At 38.3% G+C, this 17057-nt stretch overlaps 1 protein-coding gene across 1 annotated transcript in view; it reads left to right on the top strand.

Annotated features, from left to right (window-relative positions):
• The window catches only part of ARSB (arylsulfatase B), a 1447444-nt gene that overhangs the window by 529693 nt on the left and 900694 nt on the right, over positions 1–17057 (top strand). Inside the window, exon 4 of the mRNA XM_044063707.1 lies at positions 11806–12013. Coding sequence (XP_043919642.1) covers positions 11806–12013 — 208 coding nt within the window. The remainder of the gene's footprint in view (positions 1–11805; positions 12014–17057) is intronic.

Below are 17057 nucleotides of genomic sequence, written 5' to 3'. Positions count from 1 at the left end.
AGGTGATGGCCAGGTATGTAAGCCTATTATTTGTATCAGTACCTGTTAGTCCTCTGCACGCTTTAGTCACTATCAGACTTATGAAAGCTGTCTTAGTTCTGGTGTACATGTACATCAGGGGTTGGTTCAACATCCTCCGCTGTCTGCACAAGGCATTCAAATATAGTGTTACTTTTTATCATTTTTATATTTATAAAACTCATTTGCATGTATTCTTCTGGTGCAGGGTCCTACTTACACTGGATATTTGTGCTTTGGTGTATTCACTAGTGAATCTTTATTTGGCACAAGTACTTTAGAACTGTCTGTGCCTGATGCTGGAGATCTTCAGCCCCAGATAATGATGGCAGGGATTGCGTGGCACTGTCAGGAAGTAGACGGTGTGTGTATGTGGACACATGGAATGTGACCACTGCATCTCCAGCACAGACCATGGACTCATCCTCTGTACTTGCAGATATCCAAGCTACCCATCTCACAGACAAGACATTTTAATGGGGGCATCATTGATCAGGGAAGTGTGCTGTCCCTAAGTAGATAGGACAAATAATCTGTCCCTAGCAAAGGCACTCACATGCTGAGAAATCCTCATGTGGTAGTGGGTAATGGTGCGTGCTGGAGACATGGCAGCTGCCATAACTCTGAGGTCAGTATGCCAGTACCACAGAGCAGTGTATGTAAAGGCACATGCTAGTAACATTACACCTATTGTGGAGATAGTGAGGGTGATTTAAGGTATCCATGACGACCAACAGGAATGCATGTCCTTTATATCTGATTTCTTGAATAGACTCGCACAGTGGAATGTGCACTCTAATCTCTGGCTTGCCTGCTAGGGGTGAGGGTCCATCTATGGAGCCATTCTATTTGATGGTTGCCAGTATGCCCATGGACAACCAAGATCCATTTCCTGCAGTTGTAGCATTTCTATGGTGACATTTGTTGTGGAGTTGTCTACTCCCAGAAGAGGACATCCCCGTGGTCTTGGCCATCACATAACATACTGCTGAAGGTCATGCAGCACACCAGCACCTAGTCAGGCCTGTGGTACATCAAGAAACTGCTGGTATAGCCATCTGTCGTAGACAGAGGTATGCATGGTAAGCTGAATCCTCTGCCTTGCATGCCTTGGCCCTGTCCACTATATCATGCCACTTGCTACAGTTGAGGCTGTGTCCCTGCAGATGCACACACATATGTCAACTGATACTGGCCTTTCTAAACAAGTGTTTCATTAAAGTCCCTCCCTCCACTCAGTACTGACATTTCACAGAAAAATGTATGGGTGTAATGAGCCAGGGTCCTGGGGTATATCAGGTGTCATCAACAAAATGTCCCTGTGGGAAGTTGCCCCCCCACACCAACTGTTGGTGCCGGTCACAAGTGTGCCATAAGTGGCAGGTGTGATAACTGCCTGGTTAGTCTGACCACACATTGTAGATGAAATCCTGTACATTACAGACCACCTAGCAGTTGATGGAGTGATGCCCTTTGCAATTCGCATACCTACTTCCCAGTTCACCAGGTAGGGCCTATACTTCAATGTGGTGCAGTCAATGGTCCTCAGTATCTCAGGGAAACAAGTGATATCACAGAATTCATACATTGTGTTGGCTCTCTCTCCTCTAGGGTGAGTGGGATCTACATGTGCTCCACCACAATGCTGAAGCCTGGCATTGAAAAACTGATGGAATATTCTCAAAAGGGATATCTGACAATACCCTCATTGTGTCCCGGTAGTTCATTGAAATGTCCCCGTAGTTAATATAAGTAAAACCAAACATACTTTAGTTTCCACTCCATGACTCCATATGACTGTAGATGAGGCTGACGTATGTCCACAATTTCTTGGATGGTGTCTGTGTTTACACAGTACTGCTGTACAATGTAGGTGACGGCAAGTCCATAGTATGTTAATCGCGGTCTGATGGCCTGGCCTCTTTAGGGGCAAAGTCGCATTCTGTTGGGCAGGGCAGCTGCAGTAAGAGTCTCTTTCACATGCACATTTACTAATGCTGTAGCAGCCCCCGTAGCACTACATAGCGATCCCTTCAGACTGAACACAAGCATTCAGCTGGTTCAGATGTATGTTGGATGCAGCCATGTTGCGCTGTAGGTATAGTTTTCTGAATTACTCCACTATCTTGTTTTGCCTCATTAGCATACATGTTGATGCTCATTTTAATAATAATGCTCATTACTATGTCATTATATGACCATTAGCATATAACATGTCCAACTGTACCGCCTGGCCTAACCACTGTGCAGAGTTTGTTTTTCTGAAACTCACACACCCTGAGGTTGTCATGCAAGTTCATTTACCATGATGCAGCAAAGTTTTCTGAATCCAGCTTCTTGTGTGTATTTACTAACTGTGTTAAATACATTTACTTCTATATTTTATGTGTTCTCAGATTAAGTTGTCTGTATAATCACTTTGGCTGAGAAAACAGCAAAAATAAATTACTTTCATCGACTGTCAGTTCTCATACCCATCAGTGACTGCCAACTTGTTGGCTGTGAGCCAACAACAGAAGGGTCAGTCAATCATTTATTTATTTATTTTTTGTATATTGCTCTTGCATACTTATGTATCGTTGATGATAATAGGTTTTCTATACTGTGAAGGATATAAAACCTGAAATTCAAATGTTTGTCATTGCTTAATAAGGTGTTTACCTTACAAACACAAGGTGCAGGGTTTGATTCTCACATGGCATAATTGGCTAGGCTTAAAATGGCCTACAAGGGCAGTTAGCCTAGTGCTAATCTATGAACCCGTGAACCTTATTTTGCAAGGAACTTAAAAAAAATACAAGGCAAATCAGGATCGGTCTGAAAAGTGTGTCTGCTATATCCATAAAATGCTCCTAATCATTCGGATGTTGCCAAAATGGCTAATGAAGACATTCCCTAAGAGAAAGATACCAGTAAATTGCACTTTCAGAAGCAGCATGCTTTGGAAAAATAATTTTGCCTGGGAACTAGGCTACAGTGACTGCTTCCAGGCAGTTTGCTTCAGAACTGCACAGATGCCTTGTCATCTTGTTATCTAATAGGTTGTTTTTCTTGTGATGTGATGCACTTGTGCAGCTCTGAGAGGTACTGTTGGAAAGAGCTGCTTTAATGCCATCACCATAAAGGAGAAACGGAAGTTGTTGGGGAATGTATTTGAGCAAGTAAATTAAAAAAAAAAACACTGTCAAACAAAAAATAAGGAGCTGATTGTATGCTGCAAAGGATGATGCTGCTACACATCAATGTCTTTGGCTTGCTTTTGTTGGGTACTGAGGATTAGCCAGATAACAGTAAGAGAGCAACTGTAAACTTTTACTTTTTTGTTTACATTTTTCTAATAGACATAATAATTTTAAGACATGCAGTTAAGGAGGCATTATCAGAGGACTTGCCAGTCCTGATTGTGCTAGTGTATCTGTAATGGTTTCTAAAAGATGAGTATATTTTTTTATGAGCACTCAAGATGTGATTATGGGAAGTGCAAGAAGGGCAGTATGAGTTAACAAAAGTTTCTTCTTTCTGTTTCAATAGCTGCATGTAGTTCCTTCCAAGATATGTGTGCATCAGTATTAGATGCTCTCCAGAATGGGCAAGTATTGTCTGTACACATTAAATCTCTGGCTTGAAGTTTTTTTGTATTGCAGCCAGGTATCGACAAGCAATATGGAGATTTAGCAGTGGCATACTTTAGATGCTAGGTGTGGTCCAAAATGTGCCACTGTGAGCACCTTATGTCCTTATCTGCTCCCATCATCCACCTCACGTGGGTTAGTTGAAGGGACTGTGCCAATGTCCAAAAAAAGTCCAGATCAGAAGCCTCTTCCGTGGCTGCCTGTAATATAACACCAATGATGTTCTTTCTGAACTGGAACTTAAGGTCCTGTGTAAAATTAATAAAACCAGATATGTATGAAGCAAGAAGTTTTTGAATATAAATGATACACCAAATAGATGTTTTATTGAGCAGCATGTGCTAGTTTGTGATTGTAGTACTGTTCAGTGGTAGCCAGCACAGACTGTATCAGGATCAGAACATCTGTTGTACGCACTTAATGTCGGGAATGGCCACCAGAAGGCATGCAGACCAGTATCTTAAGTCCCACTTACCAAAAGGCCTAATACCTGATACAGGGTGATTAAGACTGATAGTCGACCTCATGACTAGTTGTGAACCTGTAGATGGATGGACGACCAGGGACATGCCTTAAGAAGGGCTGATAACAGCCATTTCCAAAGATGATTGGTTGGCCAAAGCTGTACTCTAAAGAGGATGGATATCCATTGGCATACTGCAAGAAAGATGGATGACCAAAGGTGAACCTTTACCATGCTAAGTGATGAAGGAATACCTCTGGAATAGTGAATATTGTAACCAGCACCCAGCCATGATGGATGACGTTACACGTGGTGTAAGAGGGATGGCAGTGTTAGGGATGACACTGGCACTGAATGATGACCATAGGATTTACCGAATAATTGGCATTGATGATGGATTTAAGAGCTGTTCTTATTTTATCCGGACAGTTCCTCTTTGGAAAGGTGCCCCATGGGGTGACAAAGACATGAAAATGTAAAATGTCCTGCAATTTTAGGGCAAAAATGTTTTTTATTTCAGCTGTTGCAGAAAACTGTAATTTTGTATCTGATATACTTTAGTGTGATGCTGTATAGCAGAAACAACTAACATTTGATAGCACGGAGACTTAGTTTGTTGACAAAGTGAAAGCAAATATTTTCAACGAAATGTGGATACATGTGTAACTTTTCTACTACAAAATGATGTTGCTTTAATAAGTTTTACACTTTGAGCATATAAAAAAAAGGTAGGCAATTCTAACATGCAGTCACATTTTAAGTATTATTAGCTTTATACACACCCATACAAATATCCTCACCTTTCAATCAAATAATAACATCTAAATATCTGTTTGCCAATTTTGTAATTATGTTACAATGAAACTTCTCAATGCATTTTGGGATAGTTGATAAAAATGAAAGTACACTGGTGCCATCTACTGGAACGTTGTGTTCATACACTAAGAAGGTGTAGCACCCAGTTAATTTTTATTGTGATAATTTGAATTCACTTTTCTGTTAAAAATGCCGTTTGTGTATTTAGCAGATTATATGTTTTTAAATTGTTGCCAGTTATTTTACTTGATGTCTAAGTGCAGGATTGTGTAGATTATTTAGATGTTTCTACTTAAAGTAATGAAACCTGAAATTCTGAGAATGAATGAAACATTGACAGAAAGTACTGGCTAAAATGTTTCTAAAAATGTAACTCAAGTTGTCAAACGTGTAGAAAACACAGTGTTTTTTACCATAATGTTAAGTTGCCAGAAGATTAATAGAGACAGACTCCAAGTCAACCATCTGAAGCAACCACAGGAAGCCTACACACATTTCTACATAGTACGAGCTCACATCACTCTCTCTTCCCATGTCCTCTGTCTCCACCTAGTGACATAAGACCAGAACACAACATATTCCTCCCTTACTTAAGAACAACACTGCACTTACAATGTGTAAATTAAACATCACTAACATTGTAATGAACATTGAATTACATCAGCATTTATATATATGCAACATAGTCCTTAAGCCAACAAGGGTATCCTTCTCACACAAGCTGGAGGAATGTGAGGAGGTTCAGGCATTGGTGTCGCTGTAGATTGAAGCGGTGCATCCACTTGAGCATCCCTTGAAGCATCACTTATCTCAAGTGCATTTGACTTAGATAAATGGGAAGAATGCCATTTTTATCATGTGCCAACAAGTAAGTACATGGACCAATTTCCTTTTGAATTTCCTCAGGTCGTGAAAACCTTTGATGTGCTTTTGGAACATCTGTTGGATTCCGAATATGCACCTTGTCCCCTTTTGAAAATGAGGGATCAGTGCTCCATGTCTAGTATTGGAATATTTTTGCATTTTCTCTTGAAGAGAGGAGACCCTTTTACCAACAGTATCAGCATTAACCTTGCAGGAAACAGGATGAGGAAGAACACTGAGGTGTATTTACATTTTCCATCCAATAATCAATTCAAAAGAAACTCCTGTAGTAGCATGTAGTGTTGCACGATATACCTGAAGGAATTCTGAGACAACCTGTTTCCCGGGTTCACTTGTAAGATAGCAGACTGTATGCACCCTATGAGAACATGATGAAATCTTTCAACAATACCATTTGCAGCTGGGTGGTATACTGAAGTACGTATTGTATATCTCTTTCAGGCAGAAATGCTGCAAAATCTGCAGATGTAAATTAACACCCATTATCTGATACAATGTTATGCAGATCTCCAAATCGGCTAAAAACTGAAGTGAGGAAGTGTGTAACATTTTGAGTAGTGACAGAATAAATGAAGGCAACTTCTGGCTACTTGCTGTGATAATTAATGAGGGTTAGGGCATAATGACAATTCCAGACAGCCATTTCAAATGGACCTATTGCATCTATGGCCAGCTTTTGCCAAGGTTTGGATGGAAATGGAATAGGTTGTAAAGGTGCCGCTGAAGGAGTGGCAGTCTTGTCAGAAGATTGGCAGAGTTGACAATTTTTAACTTGAGCTGCAACCATGTTATCCATACCTGGCCACCAGTATAGCTCACGCAGCCACTGTTTGGTTCTCACCATGCCTTGGTGGCCTTTATGAGCAAGTGTCACCAAAGTGTGGTGCAGAATAACAGGAGCAATGGGACGAGTGCCAAATAACACAAAGTCATCTTGTGCACGGAGTTCATCTCGTAATCGGAAATATGGGCTCATGTTTGTGTCTACTGCATTAAAAGAAGAAAGCCAACTCCTGGAAAGCTGGGTTCACAGAGTGGACAATTCACTGCAGGAGACAGAGGCAAATTCACAATGTGATAGGGCAGTTAAAGCAGCAGACAACATCGCCACAGATTCAGGTTCAGAAATATCTTCAGCAGTAGCAGGCAAGGGCAAATGAGAGAGACAATCAGCAATGTAATTCTGTGATCCAGAACAATTAGCAACAGTATAGCTGAAAGACAGAAGTCATGCTGCCCAATATGCAGTCTACATGCCTGCCAGATCAAACCCTTTAGAGGACAGTAGCAAGGTCAACACTTGATTATCAGTACAGTGAGTAAATTTAAGACCCCACAAGTAAGTTCTCCATTTCTCAACAGCCCACACACATATAACAGCCTCATTTTCAACTGTAGAATATTTCCTTTCAGCAGCAGTAAGAGTCCTAGATGCAAAGGCAACAGTCTGTTCTGTATGGTCAGGATGAACTTGAACAAGGACAGCTCCAAGCCCATAATTTGATGCATCAGTTGAAACTATAATAGGCAAATCAGGGTCAAATAAAGTCAAGGTTGGACTGTCAAGCAGCCACTGTTTCACTGACATAAAACTGCGCTGAGATTCCTCAGGCCAAGAAATTGACATATCTTGGCAGAGGCAGGCACATAGGAGTTCTACAATGATGGCAAAGTGTGGAATAAACTGATTATACCAAGATGCAAGGAAGGAACATAACTTGGAAACATCCGTGGGAGCTGGGGCATGGAGAAGACCCTCAAGATGCTTCTGATCAAGGTGTATCCCGTGTGTTGTAACAGTATGGCCCAGAAAACTCAAACTGGCCTGATTGAAATGACATTTTGATTCATTTACTTGTAATCCTGCATCTTTTATGCATTTAAGAACTGCTTGAAGTGTCCACTCATAGTCAGCCTGTGTTCGTCCCCAAAAAATTCTATCATCTAAGTGGTTTGCAACATTTGGCAACCCCTGCAAAGTTGTAGCTAGTATCTTTTGAAAAGCAGATGGAGCAGATGCTAACCCATATGGAACCTGGCAGAACCTGAACAATCTGTTATGAGTGATAATGGCAGTCAAATCCCATCTGTCTTCATGAATCAAAAGCTGAAAGTATGCACATTCTAAATCAGTGGTAGAGAAAACTGTTGCTCCTTTCAGCAAGGATAGCATTTCATCAATGTGAGGAAGAGGAAAACTGTCCTTAATGATAACTTTACTAGGTTCTTGCAAATCAACGCATAGATGAATAACACCAGTCCTCTTTACATTCCTGCCGAACTGACAGAGGTAAGCAATGTAATTTTTGTCTTACTGGAGTAACAGAATGTAATACTTTAACTCTGTGTATGAAGCCTTTTGCACAACACAGGGTCAGAGGGAGTAATGGAGCTGTAGAAAGACACATGACAGGAACCAAGTTCGTGGTAGCACATGGTAAGTCAGTACTGCCGTTAAAACACAAATGTAGACCCTGTATTAAATCCATGCCCAGCAAAGCAGTCCCAGACTCCAGACTGTAGAGCATGTAACATCATCTTTGGACACAGTAACTGGTAAGCAGCCAAGTTACAGGAAGTGGAGTACAGGAATAAGTCTCTAACTTGACTAAAGGTGGTAATGAAGGTTCCCCTTGAAAGTGTGCATCGTATATACATTTAGGCAGAATGGATACGAATGATCCAGAATCTACAGTGGAAGTTTTCTTTGTGATACTACAACAGATTTTCTCAGACTATGAATAGTCACTTTATCTGATGCTCAGGTAAGGCAACTTCCTGCACAGAACAGGTTTGTAAAGCATGGCAAACACTTGCAAAATGACCAGTCTTTTAGCAGTTGTTACATTTAATAGAAGCAGCAGGACAGTGATTACCATTGGCAAGATGCCTATCAGATCTACAATGATAACAAGTACAAAAAGAGGCTGTTGAATGCGCAGCGGCTGTAGGCTGTGAAATGGACGAGGGCTTGGAAGAAGGTTTGTGGTGGTGGTGACCAGCAGCAGACACATGTCGAGTATGTAAAGCTTGTACCGGGACTGATCTAGCTCCCAAAATAAACTTTGCCTGCTCACCCGCACCTTCAGTTTGCGTAGCAATTGTAATACTTTATTCAAAGTCAAATTGGGTTATAAAAGTAATTAATCATTGATGTGTATGATGACTAGATGCATGTTCCACTAACTGATCACATAACATTTCATCCAGTTTAGTATCAAACTCACATTTAACTACTAAGTTGCATAATGCGGCCACATACTGAGGAATAGTTTCATGGGCAGCCGGAGCACATTTCCTAAAAGCATGCTGCACAGCAACAACATTTCTCCATAGGCGTGCAGCAAAATGAACTCATAAAGCCCTAATGGCATCCTTCATTGATATACTGTGCTTTGGAAGCATGTAAACCACTCCCTGACCTTCTAGTCCTAGACAATGAAGGAAAAGTGCCATTGTGCGTGCCTCCAGCCATTCATTTCCTGATGCACTAACAACCAGCATGTAGTTATTAACCATTTTCAGCCACATGCCGAATGGTATATCAGGTTCATCTGGGCATGGCAGAGATGGTGGGGAAAAAGAGTAGCAGCAACAGCCAATGTAAACAAACAGAACCAAGTAAGTACCTCGTCGCCAAATTAAGTTGCCAGAAGATTAATATAGACAGATTCCAAGTTCAACAGTAAAATATTTCTTTAATTCAACCATCTGAAGCAACAAGAGAAAGCTTAACCACTTTTCTACATGTTATGAGCTCACATCACTCTCCTCCTGCGTCCTCTGTCTCTTCCTAGTCAGACAAGACCAGAACACAACGCATCCATCCATCCATCCATTCTCTGTACCTGTTTTATACATTTCAGGACATGCAAGCAACAAGTAGAAAGCAGGAGCCAACCCAGATTGGACTTCAGCCCATCACAGAGCCTACAAACTCATAAACCCACACTCACATTTACTCTTGGGACCAATTTAGCTTAGCTAGTTCACTTGGTTACCATGTTTTTCTGATGGGATAAGAAACCAGAGACCTAAGTAATAATGCATGTAGACAAGGGAAGAGCTTGCAGGTGCCACAGCAAAGGCACTCCAAATGATTTATAAATTATCACTTCCCCAGATTCAGGTGCCTAGGTAACTTTGCATGTTCATAAATGGAAAATTGCTTCCTTGGCTCCTGTGTCTTTTGTATGAGCTTGCTGTCTGTGATCCAAAAGTAAAATAAAATCAGTCAGTCAATCAATAAATCAATCTGTCCTAATAGATGTGTTCTAACAACTACACAACACAGAAGGAAGAATGAATTAAACATCTTGTTTGGGACTTGAACCCAGACGACCTGGAATGATGTTCTAATTACACTGTCATCTGCAGGACTAGGGCCCAATTAAGGCATGCAGGTATTTTTTCACTTATGCTTATTATATTTGTTCTATAATGTACACACCAAACTTCTGTGTTATTGTAATGTTCATAGGTAGGTACTAAGCTATTGGCCCAAGGGCCTACGTAAGCCTAGCCAACAAGGTTCCCTGGCTTACGCCACCCAAGAAAGTTATTTTCCTGTGCCACTGTCTAGCAGAGACACAGAAGTGATCCCCGGGGTGTATTTCCTATTTCCCATCCAATCATCAAGATTTTTCTTAGTGCTAATGAAGAACTTTGCTTGACATAGATGGGTAGCCTGTTCCAGAGTATGGGAAGTCTCTGGGACAGGAATCTATCCCTTCAGCATGTCCTGTTTATTGTGGTGACAAGGTTTAGGTCCCTAGAGCATGTAGCTTGGAGGGATTGGGATTTCTTTAGGTGTAGCATGTCCAACAGCTCTGGGTTTGATATAGCTAAGATCACCTCGGAGTAGGCGATATGCTACTGAGTAAAGCTGGAGTTTTTTTTAGGCGGTCAGTATAGGGCATTTGAGGCCAGTAATCCTCTTTGTGAGGTACTTCTGTGGCCTTTCCAGCTGCTGCAGATGTCTTGTGAGGTACATTCCAAAAGGGGCATTGTACTCTGTAATGGGTCTAATGAGTGTCGAGTAGAGGGGAACAATTACCTCTTTTTTCCTGGATGAGAACCCTTTTTTGATGAGGTGTGCCATGTGCAATGTGTAGTTATTTGTGTAGTTGCTGTGTTGAGAAAGATGAATGATCTTAGTGACAAACAAGTTTCTGCTGCTTCAGTGGGACAGCTTGTGGCATAGCTGCAGGGTCCAGCTTAGAGGCGTTTTTCATTCTCATTTTTGTCTGCATGTGTTCCATAGTATGCATACCACTTTCCTAGGTTATTGTAACCGTCTGTGTCATCACTGTGTTGTACAGGGAGAAGACTGAACATTTCAGACATGCAGACCTCATTTTGCTTTAGTGGTTGATACCTGGTAGCATAACTAGAAATCCATTGTATGGACATGGGTTTATGTCCTTGCTGAAATGCTTAATTCTTACTTGTATTTCTATATGTTCTGGATGTTTTAAAGCTAAAAAATATAAAATTGCGGTAGGTGTCCCTGCCTGTTTCCCCTCAGCACTATAGATGAGTTATGCTCTCTCTAAGGTCATAAAGTTTGATTAGGTGAAGTGTTGAGGTAGTGTAGTTTCAGCATTCAACATATTCTGCACTTGGTTGTTGGGAATTATAAAAAATATTTACACCGCCTTGGATTTCTGTTTCTACATTTTACATGAGGGTAGTATGATCAAACTTTGGCCTTGGTGGATTTGACAGTTTGTTTTATTTGTTGAAAATGAACTTGTAAGCATCCAGTTCTTCATTATGCACTGAGGTTCTGACTGCGTGATTAATTATGCCACTATTATTGCTAGGAAAAATATTTATCTCCTCAGTCTTTAAGAATCTGGTGCTTATTTCTTGGTATTGTGCACATTATGGCAAATATATAATCATATGTAGAGTCAGTGGAACTTAATTTTCATGAAATCATATTTAGTTTTGCCGTGTACATAATTTGCACTCCATTCTTCCTTCCAGCCTTTGTTTCTGTATCTGGCTTTCCAGTCTGTACACGCACCACTACAAGTTCCTGACAAATACATGGAACCTTACAGTTTTATTCAAGATGAGAAGAGACGGCATTTTGCAGGGATGGTTTCTGTGATGGATGAAGCTGTAGGTAATGTGACCGAGGCTCTGAAGAAGCATGGACTTTGGGATAACACAGTTCTCATCTTCTCCACAGGTAGGGATATATCTATTAAAAATAGTATGGTAGAGTTGCCCTGTTTTATCCTTGATAGTAGTTTGTGTACTCCTCATACCTCTCATCTTCTTTGCTCAAGAATTCTGCACACAACCAAAAGTAATGCGTGGCCAAAATGACCAAAATCAGGGGCAGTTTTTAAATATTGCTCAAATTCACTTAAGAAGAACTTAATAGAACATTAGGCTTTGCAGTAACATGCATGTTTCCAAAATAAAAGTTATGAAACTTTAATGTCTGGTAGTATTGATTGTCTGCAATCTTTGGTGATTACCATGAAAAAATATGAGGGTAAAGGGTAAAAATATGAGGCAAAATTAGAGACATCCTGTATAATTATGGGTATTTCAGAGGTATTCTCAGGTTTTCTGTGTTTTAGAGGTAATCAGGAAAGATTGTGTGTACATGAAAGCACTGGTTAAACTTCTAAATCAGATGATTCAAGAAAAGAAGAGCACAGCATGATGGTTTCAGTTTATGTCTGTGTAATCATTTCTGTTGTATGTCCATGTATATTGAAGGTGACCATGGATCATAGCCTGTCTGTTCCTGTTGTGTCTGTGATCCTGTAATGTTATGTTTGTTCTCGTCAGAAATTTTCCTTTATGTTATGTGAACATGAGGCCCTGTCCTCTCTTACCTCATGTTTGGGCTATAGGACGTGAATATGAGGCCAGGCCCTGTCCTGTCTTACCTCATGTTTAGGCTATAGGATGTGAACGTGAGGCCCTGTCCTATCTTACCTCATGTTTGGGCTGTAGGTTGTATTTTAGCCAAAGTGATTATACAGACAACTTGTCTTTCTTCTATTTTTATTGTAGCCCCTTCACCAATTATGGCTGGTTGTAATTTTTACAGCCCAAATTCTTGATGCATGTACATGGAGTAGGAGCTGTACTGTGGTCCCCATTGTAGTGCTGCCACAACAAAGTTATGTGGATAGATCTAGACCCATTTCCCCCATTTCAGATATGATTTGATTAAACCTCACATGTCAGAATCAAACCAGGTGAAGTTCAATTTTTGTTTCAGCATCCAGCAAACATACAATTTTGAATTGCTATGAAGATTAACTGGATTTAGACATGGGGGTGCAGATAAGGTTAATTTATTGGTGTAGTATTTTCTGTCCTCGCTAAACGAACTTTGATACTGTAAACCACACTCTAACTCTATTTCATTACCATGTATTCTGATTAGGAACAGGGTGGCAGCTATTTACCCTGATATCACTGTTTCTCCAGGTATGCAGAGAGGACCTAGTTTGTATACTGGCCTAATTCACTTCATTTTTGACTGGTTCCTTCTGCAGTGGCAAAAGTATCCAGTCTCCTTTTTTTCCCCTCAAATATTTTTTTCAATTAAAATAACATTAAAATGATATTTAAAAATATTATGTAAAACAACTGTATACAATATTTACATACACTGTATGTTACTAAACATAGAATTAACAGGTCAGTTATCAGAGATTCAATATTGATTATTGCAGAGTGTCCAACAAAGATACAACTTTCTTCCAAGGATTATTTACCAACAGCCTGGGATAGATTCATAGTTCTTTGATTTTTATTTCCATCGATGCAGTTGTCTTCAGTAAAGTGTAGAATTCTTCCAAGGTCAGGGTTGTATTTGAATTCCACCTTCTGGTTACGCATTTTCTAGCTATAGCAAGTATTGTCCATAACAAATACATGTTTGTCTTATTCGGGACCTTCATTTACATTTAGTATAATTAATACTTTAGTTGAGGTAAAGGATTCATTAAATAAAGCTTGTAAAAAATCATTGATTCCATTCCAATATGATTTAATTTTATTACATTCATAAAAAATATGAATCCAGTCTGCTTTATTTGACTTTTCACACCTCCAGCAAAAACCATTTGTAGTAGTACTGATCTTTTTAATTCCATCTGGTGTTAAAAATGCTCTGTGTAAGTATTTCCAGTTAAATATTTTCTGGTGTTTGTGTTAGAGGTGTAATTAACTGATAGTAAGATGTTAGTTTTAATTTCTTCTGTTGACTGCAATGACTGACCTTTTGTTAAGAACTGCCAGTATGATGGTTTGGGAATTGTTTTATATGTTATTAACTCTTTATATAGATTTGAAGTGGCATTTTTCTTTTCACAACTATTGTATATAAATTCATACAGAACATATTAGATTTGGAATATCTTTAAATGAGGAATTATTAATTAATCTGCATAAATCTTAAGTGTACATTAGAATGCTTTGTAAGGTTAACCAGTCCTGTGTTGGAATATTGTAAGCAGTTTTTATCATATGTATATCTAAAACATTTGATTTATTTACACATTGAAACCAGCATAAGAATCCATTTTGTTCCCAGGAGGTTATAGTTTCCCTATATATTTTGTGAGGAAAGTTCTTAGTGATGGTAAATGGGGTTAAAAGGTCAAACCAAAGTTTTAGATCTATGTTTGCATTGATAAGTTTCCTAAAGGAATTGATGTAATGATTAATCAGTGTTGTTTTAGAAGGTTTTGTTATATTATATTGTATACTTATGCATAGTATGTACCAGGGTTTGTTTGATTTGTCTACTATTATATTTTTTTAACAGATTAAATTAATTTGTTAATATAGCCGTTGTTAATTCTTTCCAGTTGGCAAAATAATTTGGGTTTATTCAGTCTATTGTAGTTTTAAGCACAGATGCTTTTATATATGATTCTTTCTGGGAAGTTCAATCCTCCTCCTTTCCAGGCTCCAATGTGATGAGTTAGAGCTACTCTATTCTTTTTGGGATACCATAAACATTTTATTAAACATGAGTTTATTTCTTTAAGAATGCATCTTTCAGGAATTAACTGTATTGCTAATGCTACATATAGTATTTTTTGTCAATAAGACCATTTTTATTAATTGCAATCTATCTTCAAAAGGTAATATAATTTTGTTCCACTTTCCTATATATATTTTTATTGTTTCAGTAATGTTTTTATAATTTATTAATATTGTTTTGTTTATATTTTTGCATAACACTATTCCTAAATAATTTAGCATAAGTTCTTGTTTTCCTATGATGGATTTATCTGTAACTTGTAGTTTTTTTCTTATTTAAAAATAGAAATTTAGATTTTTATGACATGCGTGAATGGGCGTACCTTCATTGAAGGTTGTGCGTCAGAGCTGGCAGCTCGGCACGTACAAATCTACTTCCAATTATTAGCGGACCGGAGTTCCGCTGTGGTGACCCCTAACCGGGAAAAGCCAAAATACACACACACACACACACACACACACACACACATCTATTAAAGTGTAGACCTGAAATCTTATCAAATTTCTCCATTACTTCTTCTTGCTCTCCTAATGACTCTCTGGAAATTGATAAGGTTAATAAAATATCAGCAAAAAGCATTATTTTAGATAGGTACTGGTCATAGACTTCTAGTCCTTTTATTCTTGGATTATTGCGTATTATTTCTTCAAGTATTTCTATAGCCAAAGCAAATAAAATAGGAGAAAGGGGGCATCCTTGTTTAGTACCTTTCGTTATATGGATAGATTTTGAGGTAAACGGACCTAATTTAATGTAGGCTAAGTTATATGTTTTTTAGTAATAAGATGAAGGGAGGAAGAAATTCAAATAATGCTAAAGTTTTAAATAGATATTCTCAGTTAAGGGAATCAAAGGCTTTTTCTATGTCTAATCCGATTACAAGTGTTTCTCTATCTTCTTTATTCACATAATCTATAAGAGTAAGTATCCTTTTAATATTATCATGTGTGTGTCTGTTATATAAAAATCCAGTATGATCATTATTAATTCTCTGTTAGCTAGGATTGACATGAATATTTTGTAATCATTATTCAGTAATGATATAGGTCTGTATGAGGTGCAAAGGTCTGATGGTTTATTATATTTTATAATTGGTGTTATGAGACGATATTTCCATGAGGGTGGTATTTTTGCTTCTGACTGGACTTCTAGCAAAGTTTTATGAAAAAGGGAGATTAGTGTTGAAGGGAAGAGTTTGTAAATTTCTGTAATTATACTATCTATCCCTGGAGCTTTGTTAGATTTACTTTCTTTATCTTGTCGACAATTTATTTGTAGGATATAGGTTTTTGTAAGTCTAGTTTTAAGTTTTTGGGAATTATTTTTATATTGATAAGGTTTGTATCCAAGTTTATTTGGTTGGTATCTAAATCTTCTTTTTTGAAGTATTCCATATAATGGAGCCGAAATGCTTCAAGGATGCCTCCTATATCTGATATTTTTCCCTTTCTTTTCATGATATATACTACTAATGTTATTTGCTTTAGATTATATTTTCATTCTTGTAGATAAGTTATGTAGATATCGGGGGAGGTGGCTAATGAGTTTATTTTTAATTTTTCCAAGGCTACACAAGTTTTTTGTGTTAGAATTTCATTATATTCTTTATTTAATTTCTCTATTTCTTTTTTGACTTCTGGACGGTTCTGATTTTTTTTTTAGATTTTGCTGTCAAGAGTCTTGTTTGCTAGTCTAATGATTCAGATTCCCACTCTCTGACTTTGTTTTTGTACCAGCTAAGTAAGAGTCTTACCAAATAAATACGCTTTTAATGAGTCCCAAACCATGACTCTACTGATTTCTGTTGCATTATTAATTTCAAGAAATAATTGTAGTCCTGACCACATCCAGGGTCTGAATTCTTTAATTTTCGTGATATATGATGGAATTCTAGTTGAGAGGATTAAAGGTTTAAACTCTATTTGGAACTTCATTATGAGAGTCATGATCTGAGAAGGGGCATGGAATTATTGAGAAGTTGAACTACGAATAATTTGTTTATTCTGGTTTGTGTTCCAAATCTATGGTCTTTATGGGAAAATAATAAGGATTTATCATATTTTACTTTAAAAGTGTCTATTAAATGAAATGAATCAATCCATCTTTTTAAGGATTTTGGAATAGTTGCTATGCGAAAATAATTCTTGGTGGTTTCAGAAGCTTCTAAGGTACAATTAAAGTCTCCTCCCAGTATAGGATTTCTTTTATAATT

The sequence above is a fragment of the Protopterus annectens genome, chromosome 2.part2, assembly GCF_019279795.1.
Source record: "Protopterus annectens isolate FY-2018-M chromosome 2.part2, PAN1.0, whole genome shotgun sequence".
In the NCBI taxonomy this organism is placed as follows: domain Eukaryota; kingdom Metazoa; phylum Chordata; order Ceratodontiformes; family Protopteridae; genus Protopterus; species Protopterus annectens.
Note: the sequence above shows the minus strand (reverse complement) of the source record. Positions and strands in the feature narration are given on the sequence as shown.